Here is a 24,860-nt window from a genome sequence, read left to right as displayed (position 1 = left end):
AGTTATTTCTAAAAGTGTGCACAGTGCACACACTGTACACGAGACAGAAGGTTGTTGTTGCAAAACACTCAGATGAAAGAGTATTTCTAATATTTTTGAATAAAACAAGGTAATTATAGAGTTAACAATATACGGTAAGCTCTTTTTAGCATCTCATATCTCATATTATTGACTAACACATCAAGCCTAACTACATGCGTAGTTCCTGTTGAACCTTACCTGAACTGAAACGCCTGAACTGAAAGTCTGGCTAAACTGGATTTGTCTTTACTCCATGCCTGGATGAACCTATAAAACCCATGTCATCTGATGTGCTTCAGTAAAAAAAAAATACTGATTCTTTTCTAGTTTTTCCAACTTTTGTGTTCAAATTAGATATTTTAAAAAATCACTGAAACTGACAACTGCTAAGTTTAAGTTTTTTTTCTGCAGTTAGAACTGCTGCTGTGAAGAGGGTTTTATAGGTTGTTCACTGATTAGAAAAGGTTGGATTTTTGTATCTGGAAGCTCAACTAAAGACACAGACATGATCAAATGTGACATTAGTCGATTCTTGTTATCAGCTGACTCTTTTTCTGTGCATCTCTAATTGTTATAATTAGAAATAATTTCAAATTAGCATCCCTCCTCCTTTGGTACTTATTTTTTAAAATAATTTATAATACTTTATGTCTCTGCTTTGATCACTGCTCAGCTCAATGCGTCTGTATTGGGTAGATGCCTTCTTTGACAAGATTGAGCACAGCAACTTTAACGGACAAAACAGGCTTTCCTTGGACCGCATAACCCAGATCTCCCATCCTTTTGGCCTTACCATTTTTGAAGGTAAGTTGTTTACATCTCGTGAGCTTGAATATTTTTTCTTTAATTTTTATCATAATCATGTCAAAGAAGTAATTGCTTTTTGCAGGAGGCGATGAAAGATACTGTAGCATATTTCATGCTCTGCTGCTCCTTTCAGGCTTTGCGTATTTCACTGACTGGCGCCTGGGTGGCATTGTCCGTGTGCGCAAGACTGATGGTGGGCAGATGGTAGTTATTAGGAGAGGAATCAGCCACATCATGCATGTCAAGTCTTTCAACTCCAACTCTCAGATCGGTCAGTAGATTCATTTTCTGTTCCTCTGACTTTCTTGTTCATGCATGACTTCACCTTGCTCTCATCAATCATATTCCCGGTAATTACCCCTGACTCTCCCTTTGCAGGTGCTAACCTCTGCAACAGGCAGACAAATCCTAACGGCGACTGCAGCCACTTCTGCTTCCCAGCTCCAGACTCTCAGAGAGTGTGTGGCTGCCCGTACGGCATGAAGCTGTTGCCAAACCAGCAGACGTGTGTCGAGGACCCCTCCAACGAGCCCCCAACAATGCAGTGTGGAGCCAACTCCTTCTCCTGTGGCAATGGCAAATGTGTCCCAAACACCTACAGATGTGATGGTGTTGATGATTGCCATGACAAGACTGACGAACTCCATTGTGGAATAAACAGTAATCTGACTTATTTAAATCTTTTCATGTCATTTTTGGGTTGGTGTTGGTTCTTAAAAAAAAATCTTGTTTTTGACTTCTAGACATTACTTGTTCCCCCTTGGCCTTCACCTGTGCCAGTCAGCGCTGCGTGCCAGCAGGGTGGCGCTGCGACGGGCACAATGATTGCTTTGATAACAGCGACGAGATCAACTGCCCCACACGGGTGCCAGGAACGTGCCCCGCCAATCAGTTCACATGCGCCAACCACCGATGCATCCCGCATACGTGGCGCTGCGATACAGATAACGACTGTGGAGACGGGTCCGATGAAGCAGACTGCTGTATGTACCTTTAAAAGCCCCCATCACAGTTATTGTGTAGAAACACTCACTGTAAATTAATAGAAGAAAATAGAAGAAAATTCCAATGGTTTTTGAAATACAGCTTAGAAAAATATGTGATAATCATTGGCACCATAAAAGTTTCTACAGCAAAAATGTAACAGAAACATCTTTAATTGTTAGCTAAATAAAATTTTAATAAGTAATTCACACTTCCCTGTTTGTCTGGGGAAAACAGATAAAACCAAATATGTACATGTATTGTATTTTTTCCATTATGATCCAGCATTAAAATAAATTACGGTTTTTGTTGGTTTTTTTGTAATTTAGGATGACCAAATGTATCTATTTTTACAACATGCTAAAATAATGAAAGATTTTTAAAGAATTTTGTCAATTTCCACACATTGATATTACTGTAGATTTAATAGTTTTGGGGAAGCTCAGATTATGGTATTATGGCTTTGTAGGACTCTGATAAATTAATTAATCTTTGAGTTTAATTGGAGGCACACCTGTGGATATATTTGAAAACCTCAAACACTGTCTATCCTTGTGTTACGTCACAAACAAATTTTAAGAAAGGGCTAATATTTGTGTTTTACAATTATGTTATCCAGACCTGGGTAGTACATGCCACCCAGGACAGTTTCAGTGTCCTGACCACCGATGTATAGACCCCAACTATGTCTGTGACGGAGACAGAGACTGTGTGGACGGAGCAGATGAGCAGGGATGCAGTGAGTAATTCTGATCTTGTGTTGCAATCATTCAAAGCACACAATACTTACCATTTTCAGCATAATTATATATTTAAGCAGGTATCATTTTAATTTACTCAAATCTATAAACCCATTAAAGGACATTCTCCCTAAAGCTAATTCTATAAGCCTTGCATTCATTTGTTAGATCAAAAACACATTTACAGAATAAATTGTCAAAGATCAGTCCCTTTGTACAATTCAGTATCTACTTTTTAGGCTCTGTAAGTTGTTTTAAAGAGGTTGATTAATTATCAGCACTGTTATGGATATTTCAGTCTACAACTGCACTGTGAGTGAGTTCAAGTGTACCAGCGGCCACCAGTGCATCAACTCCTACTACCGCTGCGATGGGGTCTTCGATTGTAGCGATCGCTCTGACGAGCAAAACTGTCGTAAGTGTTTTTGATTCTCCTAGCGGTCATAAATTATCTTGCTGAGTTATTACTCAGTATTACAAGAACATTTACAAGAATGTACTGATCAGTTTTTAAAAAAAATCAAAGTTATTGATCCCTGTCATTCAAAGATAGACTGATAAAGAACCCACAAGATAATGCTTAATCAAGTCAAAGCTAATAAGGATGTAATGGGATATTCCTCTAATCTTATGAGCATTAAGTGATGCCCCTTTGTGCTGTGATTGTGAAGTTTTAATATAGAGCCCTTAGTAAAACATTATCATGTTTAATCTTTATTTTGATATAATTCAATAACTCATTTTTCTGTGCTGTTCTAGTTAATCATGTGCACTCAAAACTTACTCAAAAGGGTGCACTCTTGCTTCATTAAGTTGGTATTTTTGGTTAAAAGTCTTAAAATTGAATGAAACGTGTTTTCATTCTGTTTTCTGCTGGAGAACATCTGAGCAGCTGAGAGTAGATTAGATTACATAAACTTTTTTGTCTTCAGGGGGCAATTTGCTTTGCAGAGAGCAAGAACAATTGCAGATGAATACATAAAAAAAACAATAGTACAACACAACATCTACGTAGCACATAGTACTATCATACACCACCACAGTTTGTTTGGCTCTTAAATGATTAATCAGGCTGACACTAATGGGGATAAATGCCATTATCTCTTTTAATATTAATGTTATTATAAAAGGTGAAAAATCCTTAGATTGTAAGGAGAAAACTCTGACTCTGACTCAGAAAGATGTTGTAAATGGTTTAAAAAATCTGCTTTCTGGTTATGCAGTTGACACAAACAGCCAGTGACCCAACCTCAGGTAAAAGAGTTGACTTTTGTCCAGGAACTACAATACCGATCATTTTAAAGCCATGACCTGGACGTCCTGCCAAAAGTTGGCATCAATGTTGGAAATCTTACTGTCAAACAATTTTGACCCATATCTTTGCTGCATGTCCTGATTTGTTTTAGCTACCAGGCCCCCAGGGATGTGCCATCACGAGAATGAGTTTCAATGTCAGTCAGATGGGAGCTGTATCCCGTCGTCATGGGAATGTGATGGCCATCCAGACTGTCAGGATGGCAGCGATGAACACCACGCCTGTCCTCCCCGGACCTGCCCATCTTCTCTCTTCCGCTGTGATAATGGAAACTGCATCGTACACAGTTGGATTTGTGACGGAGACAACGACTGCAGAGACATGAGCGATGAAAGAGATTGTCCCACGCCGCCTTTCCGGTGTCCAAGTTGGCAGTGGCAGTGTCCTGGTCACAGTGTTTGTATCAATCTCACCACAGTGTGTGACAACACACCCAACTGTCCCAATGGCGCTGATGAGTCTCCGCTTTGCAGTAAGTTGTATCCTCAGCTTGTTTCACCTTCCACACAACAATGATTTTTTCCCCATGTATTATGACATTTCATAAGCTGTTTATAACATTAATAGTTGTGTGAAAATGTAACATTTTAGAACTAACATGTTTAATGAAAATATAAAAATCATACAAAGAACTTCTTAAAAATTCACCTCTGATGGATTTTGTTGGAGTTTTACTAATTTTGTAGAGATCTGGCTGTTGTTGTTGCGCAACACCCCCCCCCCCTCCTTTCTGTCTCTACTCTCTCACTCTCGTACTTCCTCTTCTGAGAGGGGAGATGTGCTACCAGCTCTCCGTCTAACGGGTCCATTGAGTTTCCTAAATCTGCTGGGATTTACCCTGTCCAGAACTGAAGTAAACTCTGTTTAAGCTGGTTTCGAGAAACGATTCGCCTGGTTATCTGACGGCCTACATCCAGGTGTCCCACCCTTCTTCCCCCTGTGAATTAGCCAGACTGAGCAGCCTACAGCCAACTAGTTTCACAGAGCACACCTGTTAACGGTCGCTCGTTCTCTATTTTGCAACTTGCATTTGTTATTGAACCAGGTAGGTTTTAGTGACTCGGTCGAGTCCCAAGGATGATGTTTTAAATATGGGCTACCAGCAACCTAAAAACATTTTCCACTTTTTCCTCTCCAGAATCAAACATCACAGCTATTTTACAACCATCAAAGAACTTTAAGGTGACTCATTAACTGAATGTCCACAACATCTTTTAGATTTTCTTTATGCTAAATATTTTATTAGTAAGGCATTTTTGCAAGGGTCAGTACAGCTTAATTCAGTAGCAGAAATAATCAAATAAGTAAAATCAATCATCTAGTCTATCTTTCCCTACTGCTGACACTGAGAACTAAAAAAGGGAACCTTTGAGAGAGACGGACGGAGTTTGGTGTTTCGAACCCCAGACCTGGCTTGATGATGAAGAAGGTGTTGCAGCAGGAGGAGGAAGTTGATCGACGAAGGCAGGGATCTCTGTAGGTCCGATGAACTTCTTCTCCGCATGGATGGTGAGGTCACACAGGACTTGGTGCTGGCAGGAAAAAAGGCACCAGTTCTTCTTCTTTGTCTTTGCCTTTGTCTTTGTCTTCATCTTTGTCTTTGGGGTCTGAACCCAGCCGATGAGAGAAGTGCGATTCGAAGCCACAGATTGTGGGCCAGACGGGTTGGTCTCCATGTGCAGGACAGTCTCCGGCTCCGTGGCCCCGGCTCTTCTTCAGCTGCAGAGTTCTTTGTCCATCTCGATCTTGGCTCGAAGCTGCCCGGAGGATCCAACGAACGGTTCCTCTTTTGCACCCACCTTATATAGGGTTTATCTGTCTGCTTAGACAGATGATCTCATATCCGTCACTGTCTTAAGAGACATCATGTCATGATGTCTGTGCCAATGTCTCAGGGCTGCTCAACCTCCTGTTTCCATATAAGGTGCTGATCATCTCTGCTCTCCTGTTAGTTCCCCTGTTTCCCTTATCCTTTCACCTTTCACCTACCATCTACCTCCAACATATCAGTGATGTTTAATTGCAGTTTTATAACCTTTTACACCATTTCAAGTTCAATGTCAAAATCACATTTATATCACATTTATTTTCTTTAGCTTCTCTGATTTAGCATTCATTTATAATTTTATAACCATAACTTATTAATTATTCTTATTATAATCTTAATGTGAGTTATTACAGATGTTTTCTGAAAAGAAACCAAGAATAATCTATTATTCTAATTATTTGATACCAAAGTTACATTTGCTTGTTTTTCTTATAAGTGTTCTCACAAATATAAGTGTAAGTATTATTACAAGTAAATCAATATTAATATAAGTATTTTACTTTGAATCTTATCAAATTACTCAAAATGTTTAGATTTAATTTTTTAAAACTTTCATGCTTTAAAATAGTCTCAGCTATTTTTATAAATCTGCAGGCTGGAAACATACTTCCTCTTTTTCCAGGAAACCTGCTTTTCCTGTTTAATGACTCTCTCTGACTGACTATGATTTCTTATGATTAGATAGAAAAAAGTAGAATTAAAGCAAAGTTTGCATGAGACAAAAACAACACACACAACCAGATTTATTTTATTGACACCTAAGTCTACTGTTGGGCCTTGATGTCACTTGAGTGATTCATTTTAAAGATAACTTTATTTATTATTACTGTTAAACTTAAATCTCCAGCATGGGGAAGTGGGATGAGCTCGGATTTTCTTGACACTGTGTGTCAACTTGTTCGTGCTTCGTTATGGCACACTCACTAACTGGATAGTATTTTAGTTTTGACCAATAAACCAATATTGTCTCTGGCTGATTTCTGGGTGCATTTTCAGCATTGATTTATTTTACACTTAGAATTTTTTTTGGTTCAAGGTAAACCTTTTGTTGTTGATCTAATTTTTAATAATAATTTTTGTTTCAATTTGAGAACGTCACAAAAATCTTGTTTAAAGAAAACATTGAAGTATTTTATTTCTGCAGAGTGAATCTAATCAATTCTGTATGTTAGATGCTAAAGCGACCATTTATCTGTCCAGCCCAGCAAAACTAATCAGATCCTTACTTTTAGCAATAATTTAAAGCCATTTTAAAACATGTGATTGCCAGAACTCATGTAATACAGTATTTAATCACAAGAATAACTAGTTCATTTTGGAAGAATGACATAAAATACAATTCATATTCTTTCTATGTTTTTATGCTCATTTGACACATCAGTTCTTTGACTGAAGATGTTTCTTGTACATTAAGACATGATTGTTTTGTTTTTCCAGTAACATTCACCTATTTAATGACAAACATAATAACAACCTACTTTAAGCTGATTTTGTTTAATTTGACACTTTTCTAATTGTTGTAATATTTTAAAAGCAGTTGCTTCATATCACAGAAAAATTGTGTTCAATGTCACTTGCTAATGTTTGTGTTCTTGTGTTTAAATCAAGCATGTCTGATTTGTCCTGCACTGACCTGAAAATTATCTGTGATCCCCCCCCCCCTCCTCTTGCCTTTCTTCCAACTTTCAGATGAGCCTTTACCAGGTAGGAAGAAACTCTCAATCATTGGTAGAAATGCTGCCAGTAGCTATGATTCGTTTTTAACAGATGCAATGTCATTGGTAATCATTTATGTCACAAATTTTCAACAATCACCTTTTATAACCTAGCTTTGGCTCAGGACAGCAGTTCTAAGGATGTACCGTAGTTTTTGCTTTGTTAATGTTTTTCCACCATCATTAGCGCAGCATGTACTGAAAAGTCATAATTTTAAGATGGTCTCTTCTTAATAATCCCTTTCTTGCTTTTAGACCAAGAGAGCTGTTCTGATAACAACGCTGGCTGCACTCATGGTTGTATACAGGGGCCTTTTGGGGCCCAGTGCACATGCCCTGTTGGTTATCAGCTCAGCAATGACTCCCAAACGTGTGAGGATATAGACGAGTGTAATCCCCCAGGACTGTGTAGCCAGCACTGCTTTAATGAGAGAGGCTCCTTTCGCTGCCACTGCCAGGATGGCTACACTCTTGAAGCAGACCAACGTACCTGCAAGGCTTCAGGTGAGGGGAGAAATGTCTCTAACCTTTGGAGTATAGAATTTCTTCATCCCTTAAGACTTAAATAACTTGAATAATTTAATTATGAAAGGAAATATCAGCTCTAGTGTAATCTTGGTTTTAGCATTTTTCACCAATCAAACATGTATCTGATTTCTCCACTCGTCCAGCTGGGGGTGGGGGGAAATAAGTGGAACTTGGCCCTTAGGCCTCCAGACAGACACACTGTCTTTCTTCTTTCTTGTGTTTCTTTGCTGCTCTGATTTCAAAAGATAAGGCAAATAACATATATGTCAGTCACTGGCCATCACCGCAGTAATTAGGACATAATCACAAACAAAGGGCTGTTTATAAGGGGAGCGTGCCTGACATGAACTCCTCTTCCTTCACAGATAACTGACTGAAAGCTTTTGCAATACAATAGGACATTATTTGGACAAAAGTGCATTCCCAAAGGACAGACATTTGAGTAGGATGTAGTTAAGAGTTTTCTTGTGTGGCTGCTGCCAACACACTCACACACACATGCACACGCCTACTCACGCAAACTGACAAGTGTTGTTATTAGCATGAAATGAACATACCAAGTAACTGGGTTCTGTTGTGTGTGCGTTTTTTTTTTTTCTAGATTCTCGTCAAGCCTTTCTACTTGTGGCCAGCCGAAACCAGATTATCCAAGATGAAATAAGCGCTCAACCGAATGTGATTCGGTCACTGATCCGAGACGGACGCAACGTTGTGGCTATAGATTTTGACTCTGAGTCAAACCGTGTGTACTGGTCCGATACAAGCCAGGACAGGATCTGGAGTTCTCACATAAATGGCAGTGAGAGAACTGTGGTAAGTATAAATAATAAATAAATAAATAAATAAAACATACTATAAAGTCTGCAAAACGATGGATTTTGATTTCGAAATTATGTTCCACGTCTGGATAAATATGGAAAAACAAAAAAGATTTTGGAGAATATTTTTATTTTCAGATTTTATTCCCTGTTCTCTTCTTTAAATATCCTTCCTTCTCTTCTTCATTTTTGTATCCTGCATTTCTTCATTACTGTTGTGTCTTTCTATCTTCCTCCCTTGTACCTTTTCTACCTCCATCTCTCTCTCCTTGTGTACGTTCTTCTATACTTCCTTCCATTCGTTCCATTTCTCCCTGTTCGTTCTTTCTCCCTTATGTCCATCCTTCTTTGTGTCTGCCCTTCCTTCCTCTTTTCTTCCTTTCCTTTCTCTTCTTCCTCATTTCCTTTTTGTTGCTTTTTGCTTCCATCTTTAAAGTCTTTCCACGGTAGAAATATTTATTGCACTGATGTTTACAGCTTTATATTTACAAAAGTATTAAATAAAAAGTAAAAGTAAAATCCTTTCAGTCGGTTATCTTAGAATCTTATCTTAGAAATAAGTTAATTTAAGATTATATCTTGTGTACAGATATTTGACAGTGGAGTGACTGTGACAGAGAGCCTTGCAGTGGATTGGGTGGGCAGGAATTTATACTGGACCGACTATGTCCTGGAGACAATTGAGGTGTCTAAACTGGACGGCACACACCGGACCGTCTTAGTTAGTGAAAATGTCACCAACCCTCGAGGTCTCGTGGTGGATCCCAGAGACAGGTCAGCAACATGTATTTTGTCCTTAAGCATTTTCACATTTTGTCACACCACCAACACAGACATCACACACTACATATTTGTGAAGTGGAAGGGAATCAAAAATTAGGCTTAGAAAAATTTAGGCTTACAAAAATGGGATTTGAATTTGTATTCAGGCTATCCAATGCTAGAGACTGCACATCTTGACATGAACATGTTTTCTTTGCATTATTTTTTTTGTTATTTTGACCATTTCTCATTTTCTGCAGATAAATACTAAATTTTTGCTTGGGATTTCAGAGACATGTCAGTTGTTCATAGCATAAAATAACAATATTAATTTTACTCAAACATATACCAATAAAGAGTAACATCAGAGAAACTGATTGTTTTGCAGTGGTCTCTTAATTTTCCAGAGATGTATAACAGGTGTGTTATACAAATATATATGCATTTACTTTTCATTTGTAAAAGAGTTTCATTTTATTTGTGAAATAAATTTGAAAGCTGTACGTCATTTTCTTTCTACTCCACAGTTATGTGTCTCTTAGTGTTGATCCATCACATAAGCCTCCAGCCAAATATTGTTGATGTTTATGGTTGTGACATGAAATAATCTGACAATGTCAAGAGTGTATGAATATTTTTGCGTGGCACTGAAAATATTTAAGCTTTACAGCACAGAAAGAGTCAGCAGTAAAAGATTGTTTCTGTTTTGCAGCGCTCACCTGATGTTTTGGACTGACTGGGGAAGGAACCCCCGCATAGAGAGGGCAAGCATGGATGGGAAACTCAGGACAGTCATCATAAGCAGCAAACTGTACTGGCCCAATGGTTTAACCATCGACTATCCAAATAATTTGCTGTACTTTGCTGATGCCTATTTAGACTTCATTGATTACTGCGACTACAATGGCAACAACAGAAAACAAGTCCTTGCCAGCGACTTGGTAAGTGTATGAGGTCATAGTCTTTCTCTTAAGGGGAGCATGTGCATGAGCATGTGCAATACACTGAGCATACCTTTGAATAGCATGTGTAAGACACTTTTTTTTTCTTTTGCTGCTCTCTATGAAAAGGTACTGCAACATCCCCACGCAATTACCATTTTTGAGGATTTTGTCTATTGGACCGACAGATACATCAACCGAGTGATGCGAGCTCATAAGTGGCATGGGGAGAACCAGACAGTGATGCTGTTCAACCTCCCTCAGCCAATGGGTCTAGTGGCAGTGCACCCAACCAGGCAACCAGCAGGTATGACAACAATATCCAACATGCTGCTTAACCCAGATGTGCTCTTTCCTTATGATGTCATCTGTTTTGAGAATTGCACCAACACAACATGATGCTGCCACAATTGTACTTCACAGATGTGAATTGGCTTCTTAGCCTTGCTAACTTTCCTCTTTCTCCTCCAAGTGTAACAGAGCTGATTATAGTGAGACAACCTCAATTTTTGTTTTATCACACAACAGAACATCTCTCCAAAATGTAAAGTTCATGTGTGTATTTGCAAAGTGCAATTTAGTTTAGAGTAATGGCTTCTTCCTTGCTCAATGGTTTTTCAGTCCATGTCAGTACAACTCATCTCAGGCCAAAACACTTTCATCTCTGGGACACAGAACTGGTCCTAGAGATGACTGAACTTTGCTAGGTTTTCTATACTTGGACACACATGTGCAGCTTCAGGTATCTGGAAATTGCATCTACCGAACTAGACATGTGGATGTCAACAATTAAGATCCTGATCTCTTGTAGGTGTGCCTCTGTATAACTCATATGGTGTTTATTAACCTATCAAAGTCTTGTCAAAAATTAATGTAAAAGAAAATATTTGATAGTTAAAAGGATAAATCACTTCAAATTTTGTTGGATGTGCTTTGGTTTTGGATAGATTTTTCCTTTTATGTTTCTGTTGTGATGTATACTTAAAAAGTTATATGTTTCGATTTTTTAATGTATTGTAGTGATTTATGAAGGTGTAATTTAGTTTAATTTGATGTGTAGGACAGGCATAACTATAATTCTTGTCCTCCTGTCTTTAGCTTTTCAGTCAAGTTGTTTGATCTGATACCGTTTTTTGAAGTGTGGATAAATTATTTGATGAAATCAAACAAATCTGAATCTTACAAAGCTGTAAGATTTGGGCTTTCCCAAATTGCTTAATGGAAAAGTTATCCTGAATGCAATCTTCTGATTTTGAGGTACATAATTAAAAATATGTCTTAATTATTTATTTCCTCTAATTATTGTGGCTTTTAGTAAGTATAAATATTTGTAGTACTGTAGGCCTTTCTCATGTAAAACAGGATTTAGATTAGTCTTAAATTTAATATCAGACAGTGGTCAAGAAAAGGATTGTGTGTGCCTTTTTAAGTAGAGTATGTAAATATCTGCTTTTGACTGCATCTGCTTTGCATTAATGTTTGCTATGGCTACTTATCAGCTGTAGCTAATATGTCTTTTTACTTGCGAGAGCCAGCTAAGATCACTCTCTTCAATTTGTAGGGAGAAATCACTGCTTGGGGAGCGCCTGCACTCATATCTGCCTACTCTCTGCTGTGGGACCAAGATACTATTCATGTGCCTGCCCCTCCGGCTGGACTCTGGCAGCGGACCAGTTCACCTGTGCCAGAGGTATGCAGGCTGCCAACAGGAGGGAAACACTCATCACTTAAATTGATAAAAAAGGAAGTGTGGTCAAATGTTGCTGATAAGTTGAAATAGTCATCAAGTATTCATCTCAGCAGTGATTACTTTCATGAGAAAGCAAAACTCTTACTCCCAATTTGATTTTTGCATCAGTGTTGCTGATAAGTTGAAATAGTCATCAAGTATTCATCTCAGCAGTGATTACTTTAATGAGAAAGCAAAACTCTTACTCCCAATTTCATTTTTGCATGCTTTCTGTAAATAGAGCTGTCTTAGTATTTGTAAGAGGATAAATCTTTTTAAACAGCATATCTGTAGCATAGATTGAATCAAATACCTGTCAACAGCCTCCCATTTAGACTTTCTTGTAACCTGCTGCTCAGGTCATAAATATTAAGACTCATATGAGCATGTCTTTCATGGTCTCAAGAGGACAAGGGACCTTTAATACAAGGTCCAAGGAGTCCACCTTAGGTCAGCAGCTTAACTCTTCTCAGGTTTCAGCCCCTACAAACCAAGCAGACTGCAATCTTTCCCTGAAGCCAATGATTATCCAAGAATGAAAATGCCCTACAACCATTCTTTGACTCTAATCTCTGATGACACAGCAAATCAGATTGTGGAACCGGCTTTCACCAGTCAATCCTCTTTATAGATAAAGGTCCTACAGCTTTAGATCCCTAATTTGCACCAAATATTTACGTAGGAAGCAACTGTACACCTATGCCTAATTTTACTAAAGGATATGTTTACTAACATTTTTTTTTTTGGTTTATTTCTTCTTGCACTTAAACTGTGTTCTTATTTGTGAATACATTTGCATCTTTATAAATATTAATTCTGGCTGAAAAGTTTGAGTCATTTTTGTAACCCCTAACCCTAACCCTAACTATTTCAGTTTATTCAATTCATTCTGCCCCAAAACAATATATTTTGTTGAAGTTCTGTCGCCTTTACACATCACTTATATCAGATTTGAATGCAATGCATCTCCCTCCCACATTTTTGCCATTTTTCTGTCAGTTTACTGTCATTTTATTATAAATCTGCTCTCTTAGGGAGAGCTTTAATGTAGTTTTTATCTTGTTTTCTTCAGGACAAAAAGGTATTGGTGACAAATTTTTGTTGACAAAATTAACACTAGTTTTTATTTTCTACTAGTTGAGGATCCTTTTCTGGTGGTTGTGAGAGACAGCATCATCTATGGTATTCCACTAAACCCAGAGGACAAGAGCAATGATGCAATGGTTCCAGTAGCTGGTCTTCACAACGGCTACGATGTTGACTTTGATGACAAGGAACAGACCATCTACTGGGTGGAACACCCTGTGAGTCCATCTCAATCAACATGACCAACTGAAAGACAAACCAAAGCATTTTTTGTTGATTTGCTCAAAACATGCTGTGCTGTGGTTACAGTTCTAGCCTGATCCAAGCAAGCCATTAATGTTAAGCGGTTGGTGAGGTTAATATGTCTAATTTTGTCCAACAGGGTGAGATCCACAGGGTGAAGTCAGACGGTACAAACAGGACGGAGTTTGCCCCCGCAGCCATTCTCGGCTCTCCTGTTGGCCTGGCCCTGGACTGGATCACAGAGAATCTGTACTACACCAATCCAGCTACACAGTCTATTGAGGTGAGGTTAACATATTTGGTTATTCATTCATTTGTTTATCTGTCTTCTTACTTGTTTGTTTTGGCTTGGCCAGGTTTTAAAGTTGAGAGGAGATGTACAGTACCGGAAAACTATAATCACAAACAACGGCTCTCCGACCGGCGCTGGCAGTCCTGTTGGCATCGCTGTGGATCCAGCACGTGGGTAAGCCCCATTTAACACCGTCCTGGCACCGCCGCTCAAATCCACTGCTGCTGAGCCCTGACAGCCTCCATCTGGTCGGCTTCAGGAGAGATCTTAACAAGACATGCTGCCATCTAAAACCCCACAAGGTTATGGTCAAGAAACAAGAGCTTTCCTTTCTCATTATGGGTTAAATAATTAGAGGAAAATGTTTATATTAACATTAACAATTTTTCTTTAAAACTAAACATATCAAATCCGGTTACACAGGCGTGAGCAGATATGATAAAGTAAAAACAACTCAGTTTCACAGTACCGCAGCATTAACACACTACACACTAATGATACAGCATGTTGATTATTCCAGCTGTAATAATGTAATATAAAACATTTATTTACTTATTTATTTACTTATTTACTCATTTATTTTGACACTTAAACAAAAACATAAATACAGAATAAACACCAGTTTCAGTGAACTAATTTAATTCTATATATTTTGCCTTCCTGGACTTTACAGATCAGCACTGGGAGTCTTACTAGCTATTAGCTGCTTTATTAAGTTTGCATGTGTGTATAGCAGTGGGGAGTCAGCTGCTTTATTCACATGATGTTTGTAGCATTCCAACTGTGGTTTTAGGGGAGTATTACCTTAAGTGTGATGGTGAGAATTTCCACACTATGACTGCTTTTTACAACCAGAAGTGCTTCCAAGCAGCCAAATTGATCTTTGGTTTTAAGGGAAAGGGAAAACACGAGTAGTTCTCCACAACCGGCATGCATTGTGCTGTGGATAAAGACAGAGAAATTTCCAATCATTTTGACACTATCTGTTGTCTCTCATTAAAAGTATTTGATAGTGCATAAATGATATGATTACAAATTTTGCTCTTTTAAACAAACTTTTAAATCCTTGTTTTTTGTTGACCTAAATATCTTCTGCTTTTAGTCAGTTAAGTTGATGCCAGAGTAATGACAGAATTATTTTAGAACTTTAAACACTTTGGGAAGGCCCAGATGATGATGACATGGTTTCCTTGTATTACAAAAGGATGAATCTAAATAATTCACCCAAAATATCAGGAAGAGAATGGAGAAATTGTCTGCAATTTCCTGATGTCTAAAGTCGCCACAATCATCTATTCAAACAATTACATGCACGTATAATATGCAAAGAAATGCCCAGCTATCCCAGCATTCAAGAAGAAGGCGAGTTCTCTGTCCCAGGGATAAACATGTTTTTGTAAGAAAATGTTGCAAATCGACCCCAGAACAAAAGGGATAAGTTATTGTGAAAATGTTGTCTGAGGATGGAAGAATGTCAATATCCACTGGAAAAACAAATTTCCTTGTTTAAACAATCTAAAGTAACAAACTCTAAATTTATTTTAATTTTATCTAGCAAACTTTACTGGACAGACCAGGGAACAGAAAGTGGCATCCCTGCCAAGGTGGCAGCTGCAGACATGGATGGCATGAACCCGGTCACGCTCTTCACCAACAACCTTGATCACATTGAGTTCCTCACTGTGGACATCCAAGAGAACAAGCTGTACTGGGCTGTCACCGGCACTGGGAAAGTCAGTTTTGATTCAATTTCTTCTCTCTAAACTTTTTATAAGATGTGCTGTGTACTTTTACTTTGATGTAAACACGCATTGAAAACATTTTGCCTGTGTTTTTGATCAAACTGCCATAGATTGAGCGAGGGGATCCAGATGGAAGTAACCGCATCACCTTAGTGATGGGTCTCTCCCACCCTTGGGGTGTGGCCGTCTACCAGAACTACCTATTCTTCAGCGATCGTGACTTTGAGGTCATCGAGCGAGTAGACAAGTCCACTGGTGCCAACAGGGTTGTGATGCGAGACAACCTGTCAGGACTTAGAGTCCTAAAAGTTCACTTTAGAGATAGTGAGTGACAAACGCCGTCACAGTTTATTTATCAGTTGAAAAGAGATGCACTATAGTTTTGTGGCTGATTTCTGATTTGTGTTTTGGAAAGCTTTAACCTGCTAAAACACATTTAAACCAGATTTACTTGTATAAACCATATTATGCATTGTCACAAAAAAAGAACTTCTTCTTCTTCACACTTAAATGTTTAACATCATCAGTCAAAGGCATCAGACAAATGTAACCTTTGTCAGTACAAAGTGCAGCTTCAGATAATAGGCTCATTTGTTAAGGGGGAAAAAAATCCATATGTAGAAATAAAAAAAATTCTTCTGGTAAATTCACCAATTAACTGTGATTAACCAAATATCTTTTGGTTCAGTTTTGCTGCCCACACCCAGTCCTGATCTCTGCCTTAATTTCACAATTAAGAAATTCTCTTAAAAAGAACATGCCTCATGACATGAAGTAGACCAGATCATATAAAAATGCAGCATACCATGCCCCAATATTAATAAATTTAAGAACAGATGACAAAGTCAGTGAGATTTATCAACTTGGAAATGGTTAAAAAGCATTTTCAAAGGGTTCTGGTCTGGGATGCCAGTGAACCACATTGAGAGCCAATATCCACAAGTGGAGAAAGCATGGAACAGTGGTGATCCTTCCCAGGAGAGGGCAGCCAACCAAAATTACCTACGAAGCACACTGACCAATTATCCAAGAGCTCAAAAAGAGGCCCTTTATTTCTCAGATATTGCCAGGCTGCCTTGGATAGATATTTTCCCTTACTAATTCAATTCACAATTTGAAAAAAGCTTCTTATTTTTACACGGGCTATCACATCATGTGTGAGAGAACAGTCACTGTAATAGTTCAGATTAACTGATTATGGAGTCAACATTTTAAGCTGTCTTTAGCAAGTACTGCGATTAGCATTACTAAAATGGTGTCTGTATGCATTCCTTTTGACCTTTACTAGGAGATTGTCAACTTTTCTAAATGCTCCATATTTCATCAAAAAAGCTGAAGGCTCGAAAGGACAAAATAGTTATTTTGATGTGCTCAGTTTAAGCTTCCTGTTATCCACTAAAAATCCTGCTCTCCCTCATTGTGTTGCAGCCTGGATGATGCACAAAGTCTACGTTGTAGGAAATACTGTCTCCTTTTACATTGCTTCTTGTATCTGTGTACTTTATCTGACTTCATTGTTAAACATCTCATTGACTGTAAAAATAGATAATCAGAATAGTGCATTCACTGATTTGAAAAGTTGTCTGATTCTTAATGAGCTGATATCTCAGTGCATCTCTATAGTTGGTATTTTATTGGAATGGCATTTTGTCTTTGGCACAATTCTAATATGGTGTTTTGTTTTCTAAACTCAGCATCTGCAGGTACATCTAATGGCTGCACCGACAATATGGGAGCGTGTGAGCAGCTCTGTCTTCCTCGACCACAAGGGTTTTTTACCTGTGCATGTGCGACAGGTTTTAAACTAAATGCAGACAACCGGACTTGTGCCCATTACAAGTCCTATGTTGTCATCTCCACTCTATCTGCTATAAAAGGCTTCAGTCTTGAAGGCTCAGATCACTCTGAGGCAATGGTCCCTGTGGCTGGAAGAGGTCAGCAACTTTTACCATGTTATAGCCATAATGTGTGACCTGTGCAATGTGCTTTAATTCTTCTTCTATAAAACAACAACTGAATTGCTGAGTTTTGAAATCTCCCCATACAGGTCGCAACGCTCTCCACGTCGATGTGCACATGGCTTCTGGTTTCATTTACTGGTGCGACTTCAGCAGCACTGTGATGATACAAAACGGGGTTAGACGTATAAAGCCAGATGGCTCAGGATTACACAGTGTGGTCACATCTGGAATAGGACGCAACGGGATACGAGGCATTGCTGTGGACTGGGCTGCAGGTAAGCTGCTGTGTTGTAATTTTCACCTACACCTGGCACCCTTTCTCAGATTTTCTGTTTCTTAAAATCAACTACAAATTCTGTTTACCTTAAAGACAGAGCTCTATCAAACTAGAACACCTTTATTTATCTTATTTGTCCAGTTTTCATACAGCACCTTTTCATGAATTATGATTTCTAAACCAATATTATCATAATAAATGTGAAACTTTCCCACTTCTTTCCCAAGGTAACCTGTATTTCACCAACGCCTTTCTGACTGAGACGTATGTCGAGGTTCTTCGTTTGAACACGACTTTCCGGAAAGTACTGCTGAAGACGCAGGTGGATATGCCACGGCACCTTGTTGTGGATCCCAGAAACAGATACCTGTACTGGGCTGATTATGGTCAGCACCCCAAAATTGAGCGTGCACTCTTGGATGGAACCAACCGCACAATTTTAGTGTCTTCAGGGATAATCACCCCACGAGGCCTTGCTCTGGACTGGCATACTGGATATGTCTACTGGGTGGATGACTCTCTGGATATGATAGCTCGCATAGGCCCTCATGGAGGAGAGACAGAGATCATTAGGTACGGCAGCCGCTATCCAACTCCTTACGGAATCACAGTGTTTGAGAACAGCATCATTTGGGTGGACAGAAACCTCAAAAAAGTTTTTCAAGCAAGCAAAGAGCCAGGCAGGACAGAGCAACCGGCTGTAATTAGAGATAACATAAACATGCTGAGGGATGTTACTATCTTTGACCAACGTACACAACCCACCAGTGTGCAGGAACTGAACTACAACCCCTGCATGGAAAACAATGGTGGCTGTGGCCACTTCTGCTTTGCCCTTCCAGGCTCTAGTCAGGGCACTCAAAATAAAAAGTGCAGCTGTGCTTTTGGTGATCTTGCCACAGATAAAGAGAGCTGTGAGATGTCAAAGGAGGATTACCTCATCTACACTACTGAGAGCACAGTCCGCAGTCTGAGACTTGATCCTGAGGACCATGCGCTGCCATTTCCTGTTGTCAATGTGCCTCGCACCTCCATTGCTCTTGATTTTGACCTTACAGACAACAGGCTTTACTTCACTCAGAGCTCAGGTGCAGGAGCCAGCAAGATCAGCTATATCAGCCTGTCCTCTCCCACTACAGCTCCTGTTGTAGTAGCTGCAGGTAAGTTCAGTACTCCTACAGTTTGAGGACTTTTATTATGAGGTAGGAATTGTAGTAATTGTTCCTTGGTTGTGACAGATCTTGGGGCTCCTGACGGGATAGCCTATGACTGGATAAACAAAAGAATTTACTATAGCGACTATGTCAACCAGAGCATTAGCTCGATGTCTGTGGATGGTGCCCAAAAAACAATAATTGCCCATGTGTCGAGGCCAAGGGCCATCATGTTGGACCCCTGCAGGGGGTAAGCATTGCATAGCAAACCCTACTGTTGAGTATATCAGTTTCTACCTTTTTAAGTTGCTTCTTTCTTGTTGTATAGATACATGTACTGGACAGACTGGGGAACTCATGCAAAGATTGAGCGAGCCACCTTGGGAGGAAATTTCAGAACTGATATTGTGAACAGCAGTCTGGTGTGGCCAAACGGTCTGACTTTGGACTATGAAGAGGAGAGACTCTACTGGGCAGATGCAAGCTTGTAAGACCTCATAAAATCCACTTTTGACATTTTTAATTTGCATGTCTTGTTACTTTCAAAGCTTCTGCCATTGCCATATTTTTACTCTGCCATCAGACAGAAGATTGAGCGATCCTCTCTATCTGGGGCCAACCGCGAGGTCATTGTCAGCACAGCCATCTACCCGTTTGCAATGACTATGTTTGGTCAGTTCATCTATTGGACCGACTGGAACACCCGCAGCATCTATCGGGCAAACAAACACGATGGCTCTGACCAGAGGGTCATGATTCAGAACCTCCCATCCCGACCAATGGACATTCAGGTTCTGGCCCGCAGGAAGCAACAACGGTGCGACAGTCCCTGTCAGCAGTTCAACGGAGGCTGCAGCCACATCTGCACTCCAGGTACAAAGAACCAAATTAAATTGTGGCAGATAAAACTTTAATTCACCTGGAACCTCTGTGTAAATGTTTGTTGTTCTTGCTTTTATCAGGACCTAATGGACCTGAGTGTCAGTGCCCAGCAGAAGGTCGATGGTACCTGGCTGACAGCAAGTATTGTATTCCTGACAACGGGACTCGCTGCCAGCCAGGCCAGTTCACCTGCATGAATGGCCGGTGTATCCGACCCCAGTGGATATGCGACAATGACAATGACTGTGGAGATGGCAGCGACGAGCTGGAAAGAGTATGTGGTAGGTTCTTCTGAAAAGATCTTGAATTAAAAGTTGTCTTTGGTCATAACCATCTTATTAGAGTCTTTTCTGTAGTTTTAGCTATTTATCATCACTAATACTAACAAATTAGTCCTTTTTTTCCTTTAACAAATTGCTTTCTTAGGAGATAAACCGATCTTCAGCTATGCTGGTGTGTATTCTTTCACTGTGTGAATAAACTACTAATCCCAAATTAATAGCAGTAATCAATACTAACATAATTTAATGTACTTACCTTTACATGCAGTCCCACAGCTGCTCTCTTCCTTTATTGCACTGTCAGGTAAAATGAGCTACTGGTGAAAATGAATTTCCTTTGGACTCTTTCTCTTTTGAGTAAAATCTGACCCATTGTTGATTCTGATCGGCAGCCTTTCACACCTGCGAGCCCACCGTGTTAACTTGTGGCAATGGGCGGTGCGTTCCCTATCACTACCGCTGTGACCATTACGATGACTGTGGAGACAACAGCGATGAAGTTGGCTGTCTGTTCAGACCCTGTGACCCCAGTACAGAGTTTGCCTGCAACAATGGCCGCTGCATTGCAAAGGACTATGTTTGCAACGGCATCAACAACTGCTACGACAATGGGACTACTGATGAGCAAAACTGCAGTGAGTTTCTTTAACAAGATAATGTGATAGGCACAGTTGAAACCAGATATTTACTTACATTATTGAAAAAGACTCACAAACAGTTTTTTCCTGTCTCACTTTGACCTTAAATCAGACTAAACATTTCCTAAACGACCAAAATTGTCAGTGGGTGAGAGCTGGACAGGTTGCCAGTCCATCACAGGGACGCACAACCACCCATACACACAGCCATACCCAATGGGCAATTTAAAGATATCAGTTAACTTAGCAGTCATGTTTTTGGACTGTGGATGGAAGCCATCGTACCCAGAGAAAACCCACTCTTGCATTGGGAGAATACACAAACTCCACTCAGGACGCGCTCCGGCCAGGATTTAAACGCCTGAAGCTTCTTGCTGCAAGGCACCAGTGCTACCAAATTATCAGCAAGCTTTATCTTGCTGATAAATATATTACCAAGATTTATCAGATAGAAAGAGCTTATTATCTAAGCTGACCTAAAACAAGAAAGGTCTGGTTTGATATAATGTCAGACAAGACAAAAAAGAAATAGTTATTCCTTGACATTGTGTACTTAAATTTCTAGGTTTTACTATAAATATTCTGTGTTTATTTTATTCTAACTGTGTTTGAATGTGTGATGATTCCAGCTGAGAGAACCTGCCAGCCAGAGGAAACAAAGTGTCAGTCTACAAACATTTGCATCCCACGGTCATACCTATGTGATGGAGACAATGACTGTGGGGATATGAGTGACGAAAGCCCAACACACTGTGGTGAGCAACAGTTTTAATGCATGTTTTCTCTTTGAGGTGCTCATTAAAGCATAATAATCATCAAACCTCTCCTATGCTATTGAATTCTAAATGGACACAGTCGCTAAGGAAGGACTCAATAACAAACTTATTCAGTAATCATTCATGCCTCTAATCAAAAAGTTGAAGTATTTATTGGTGTTACTGTATTAGTAATTTAACTCCCAGAAGCACAGTTTTCATAAACACCAAGATACACTAAAATATATAGTCCACCAGCTTATCTTGTTTTATCTGCTTGGCCAAGTTCAACAACATGATTAGAAGTAACATTAATGGTTCGCTCACCCAAAAAATAAAGTTTATATGGAATTTTTTTAGTTACATTGATTTCACAAGAAACCCTTACAGATATATACTGTATGTATTAAATTTGTTTTTGTGCAAAAACAAATTTGCACAGAAACATATTTTACATCCTACTGGTATAAAATGTTGATTTATTTAAATGCGTTTATTCAGTGAATTAAAAAAATGAGCAGTAAATCCAAACTGCCCCAAGTTCAAGTCATTAGCACTAATGGGAGTCTTTTTACATTAAGCAGAATTTTGTTTTGAAATTAGCTACTGCATATTGTTATGTATTTTCAAGTATCATCGTTTCCAATTTCATTGTATTGTTTCTGGATATTATAACAGACTGTTATATTTTACTAAGTTGGGTCTATTGGCTTTTAACACAATTTTTGGTATTTTTCAAGAATTTATTGTGTTCAAAAAGCTATTGTAACGTGAAATGATCTCTATCTGACTCGTTTCCTGTCTGCATCTTCTACATAGCTGCAGCCACTTGCTCCCAGAGCGAGTTTCGTTGTTCCAGCGGTCGCTGCATCCCCGCCCACTGGTACTGTGACGGAGGAGCTGACTGCTCTGACGGCTCTGATGAACCCCTCTCCTGCAGTGAGTGCTCCTCAACTCTCTCACACCCAGAACGAGCCTATCAGCTTTGTGCCAAAGCCCCACACCCCAGCCTTTTATCAGCTGCTCACTTATTGTGTGAAGGTGTCTGTTAGCCAATCTGTGCAGTGTGAGAGACTCCTGTGAGTGATGTAGCGGAGAGTGTGAGTCGGTGGTGTATTCCTTTGTTGATGATGTGGTCAGTCAGGCCTCCTATTGTGGGCTGCATTCCTCTGTGGTGACGCCCCTCAATGTCCTCAGACAAACAGCACCTCCCCCTCTCTTTATCCACCCAGGGTTACAGAGCCTCACTTTGGCTTTTGTTTAGATTGCTCACCATGCATGGGAATGTGGAGTTGCCATGACTATTTTGAAAGCTTTGCCAGTGTTGTATTGTGTCCTATTTAAAAAGTTAAAAAGCTACAAAAGAACTAATGGGAAAAAAGTTACAAACAGACAGGATAGACACATCATAAAGGCGATGGCATCAAGAGTAGATACAAATTGGGTGGGATTTGATATATTTTACTCAAACCTCTTTGTTTCTTGCTGTGGTATCTGACATCTAATATGTACAGTCTGTCTCCGCAGCCACACTGGTCAGAACCTGCAATACAGATCAGTTTCGCTGTGATGATGGCAGGTGCATTGCTTTATCATGGATCTGTGATGGAGACAATGACTGTGGTGACATGAGCGATGAAGATCAGAGACACAACTGTGGTATGCATTTCTTATTTGTATTAATTTGCTCTATCTTTTATCACTTATAGGAATCAAAACCAGCAGAGGGGAGATAATGCAGCCCCCATCCATTCAGTTGATAAAGTGAAATCATTTCAATTTCTTTTTTCTTCCTGATCAATCTTTTTCATTTTGCGATGAATATGTAATATACTATTACCAAACTGACAGTCAGTTGGTGCTTATTGGTCCGCCAACAAAAACAATAAAAACCTGGAAAATGTCACGTTATGCTGCTAGCACTTAGCAACAACTCATAGGCGGAAGTGAGAGCGCTGCACCACAATAAATAATGATCCTGCCGGAATACGATACGCTAAATAATAAAACATAATTTAATGAAGCTCCGAGGCAGATACATTTTCCTCAAGGATTTTTAATTAATGAGGTACTCGAATCACTCGAGGAATCGTCACAGCAGTAAATTTCACACACTGATATTGCAATGATAATGACAGTTGGTGTTGTCGTCAGTATGTGTAGCTTTATTTTCCGAGCAATGATATGGTCACATATTTTCCCAGCATTGCGATGAATATCGCAAACTAGAAACGATTTGTCTTTTTCAGTTTGTGATGAATATGTAATATAGTGTCACCAACCGACAGTCAGTCGGTGCTGACTGTCACCAACTGACTGTTATGATTCAGAGATTGCACACACTAATATTGTAATTACGATTATAATCGTCAGCACCAACTGTCGTCAGTGTGTGTAGCTTTATTTTCCGAGCAATGATATGGTCACATATTTTCCCGGTATTGCGATAAATATCGCAAACTGGAAATGATTAGTCTTTTCCGGTTTGCGATGAATATGTAGTATTACCAAACTGTCGTAAGTTGAATGCGGGTAGGAATGTGCCCAGGGTTCTGGTTGCAATACTTGTTTGCCATTATTTGAGGGTCTGGTTTTTTTTTTACATCTTCATTAGTTTTTTCTTTCATACTCCCCTGTTTTACAGTACTATTTGACTTTGCTGCCTCCTGCTGCCCACATGCCATTCCTTTTCAGGATTTTGGCACTCTTCAATCATAGTGTTGTTGGGGGAGACACTGGCAGCCAGTCCCAAGCATCTTAGTCTCCAGTAGATTTCCAGTCCAAGGAGCTAGCATTCCTGATTTCCCCTGCCTCACTCGTTACTTTGTGCTCACCTCCTCTCTCTGGCTTTCTGGCTCAGGATGGATCAAGATTCTTGTATGCTGCTCCAAAAATAAGATGCCTGAAGCTAGGGACTTTAGCAGAGCTTGAGCCTCAGCAGGAGACTCATTTCAAACAATGCCATCACGGCTGTGCAGTTTGAAATACAGATTGGAATGTTTGGATTTCCAAAATATGTCACCATTGTTGTCCAGGCTCTTGCAAATCCTCATGTCTGATTTTATTGTTTTCCCCAGCCAATCGCACGTGTTCAAGCACAGAGTTCACTTGTGTCAATAACCAACCACCTCAACGGAAGTGTATTCCACGTGACTGGGTGTGTGATGGAGATGCAGACTGTGCAGATGCCCTAGATGAACATCAAAACTGCACCCGCAGATCCTGTGGCATCAATGAGTTCACCTGCAGCAATGGTCTCTGCATACGCAGCTCCTACAGGTTGGATTTAAAACCTCAAAACTATTGACTTTGTACTCTGACAGTGTAAAACGTTGAGGCTAATTGATGTCGCCTTTCAAAA

General features: G+C 39.5%; 1 protein-coding gene and 1 long non-coding RNA gene across 5 annotated transcripts in view; one reads left to right on the top strand and one right to left on the bottom strand.

The window, feature by feature from the left end:
• The window catches only part of lrp2a (low density lipoprotein receptor-related protein 2a), a 58,778-nt gene that overhangs the window by 17,420 nt on the left and 16,498 nt on the right, over positions 1-24,860 (top strand). For 2 of the 4 annotated variants that reach the window (XR_003596268.1, XM_028023630.1), the window contains exons 19-51: positions 695-825; positions 962-1,099; positions 1,207-1,488; positions 1,572-1,811; positions 2,432-2,551; positions 2,851-2,967; positions 3,959-4,339; positions 7,385-7,399; positions 7,666-7,914; positions 8,540-8,751; positions 9,346-9,530; positions 10,231-10,459; positions 10,589-10,766; positions 12,021-12,149; positions 13,326-13,492; positions 13,657-13,800; positions 13,874-13,983; positions 15,365-15,542; positions 15,662-15,875; positions 17,246-17,485; positions 17,599-17,787; positions 18,017-18,949; positions 19,028-19,193; positions 19,272-19,430; positions 19,527-19,816; positions 19,906-20,106; positions 20,252-20,278; positions 20,375-20,410; positions 20,499-20,741; positions 21,374-21,499; positions 22,319-22,438; positions 23,027-23,158; positions 24,577-24,778. Coding sequence is in view for 3 of the 4 variants with exons in the window: in XM_028023630.1 (XP_027879431.1) it covers positions 695-825; positions 962-1,099; positions 1,207-1,488; positions 1,572-1,811; positions 2,432-2,551; positions 2,851-2,967; positions 3,959-4,339; positions 7,385-7,399; positions 7,666-7,914; positions 8,540-8,751; positions 9,346-9,530; positions 10,231-10,459; positions 10,589-10,766; positions 12,021-12,149; positions 13,326-13,492; positions 13,657-13,800; positions 13,874-13,983; positions 15,365-15,542; positions 15,662-15,875; positions 17,246-17,485; positions 17,599-17,787; positions 18,017-18,949; positions 19,028-19,193; positions 19,272-19,430; positions 19,527-19,816; positions 19,906-20,106; positions 20,252-20,278; positions 20,375-20,410; positions 20,499-20,741; positions 21,374-21,499; positions 22,319-22,438; positions 23,027-23,158; positions 24,577-24,778 (6,483 nt within the window). In the remaining variant the exon portion in view is untranslated. The remainder of the gene's footprint in view (positions 1-694; positions 826-961; positions 1,100-1,206; positions 1,489-1,571; positions 1,812-2,431; positions 2,552-2,850; positions 2,968-3,958; positions 4,340-7,384; positions 7,400-7,665; positions 7,915-8,539; positions 8,752-9,345; positions 9,531-10,230; positions 10,460-10,588; positions 10,767-12,020; positions 12,150-13,325; positions 13,493-13,656; positions 13,801-13,873; positions 13,984-15,364; positions 15,543-15,661; positions 15,876-17,245; positions 17,486-17,598; positions 17,788-18,016; positions 18,950-19,027; positions 19,194-19,271; positions 19,431-19,526; positions 19,817-19,905; positions 20,107-20,251; positions 20,279-20,374; positions 20,411-20,498; positions 20,742-21,373; positions 21,500-22,318; positions 22,439-23,026; positions 23,159-24,576; positions 24,779-24,860) is intronic. The other 2 variants (XM_028023631.1, XM_028023632.1) reach the window with 2 other exon arrangements.
• Positions 22,945-24,455, bottom strand: LOC114148392 (uncharacterized). The gene is made up of 2 exons (XR_003596269.1): positions 24,334-24,455; positions 22,945-23,042 (listed from the first exon to the last, which is right to left on the bottom strand). It is a non-coding gene; the product is annotated as an uncharacterized LOC114148392 (long non-coding RNA).

The sequence above is a fragment of the Xiphophorus couchianus genome, chromosome 7, assembly GCF_001444195.1.
Source record: "Xiphophorus couchianus chromosome 7, X_couchianus-1.0, whole genome shotgun sequence".
Classification (NCBI taxonomy): domain Eukaryota; kingdom Metazoa; phylum Chordata; class Actinopteri; order Cyprinodontiformes; family Poeciliidae; genus Xiphophorus; species Xiphophorus couchianus.
This window is presented reverse-complemented; position numbering and strand designations above follow the sequence as displayed.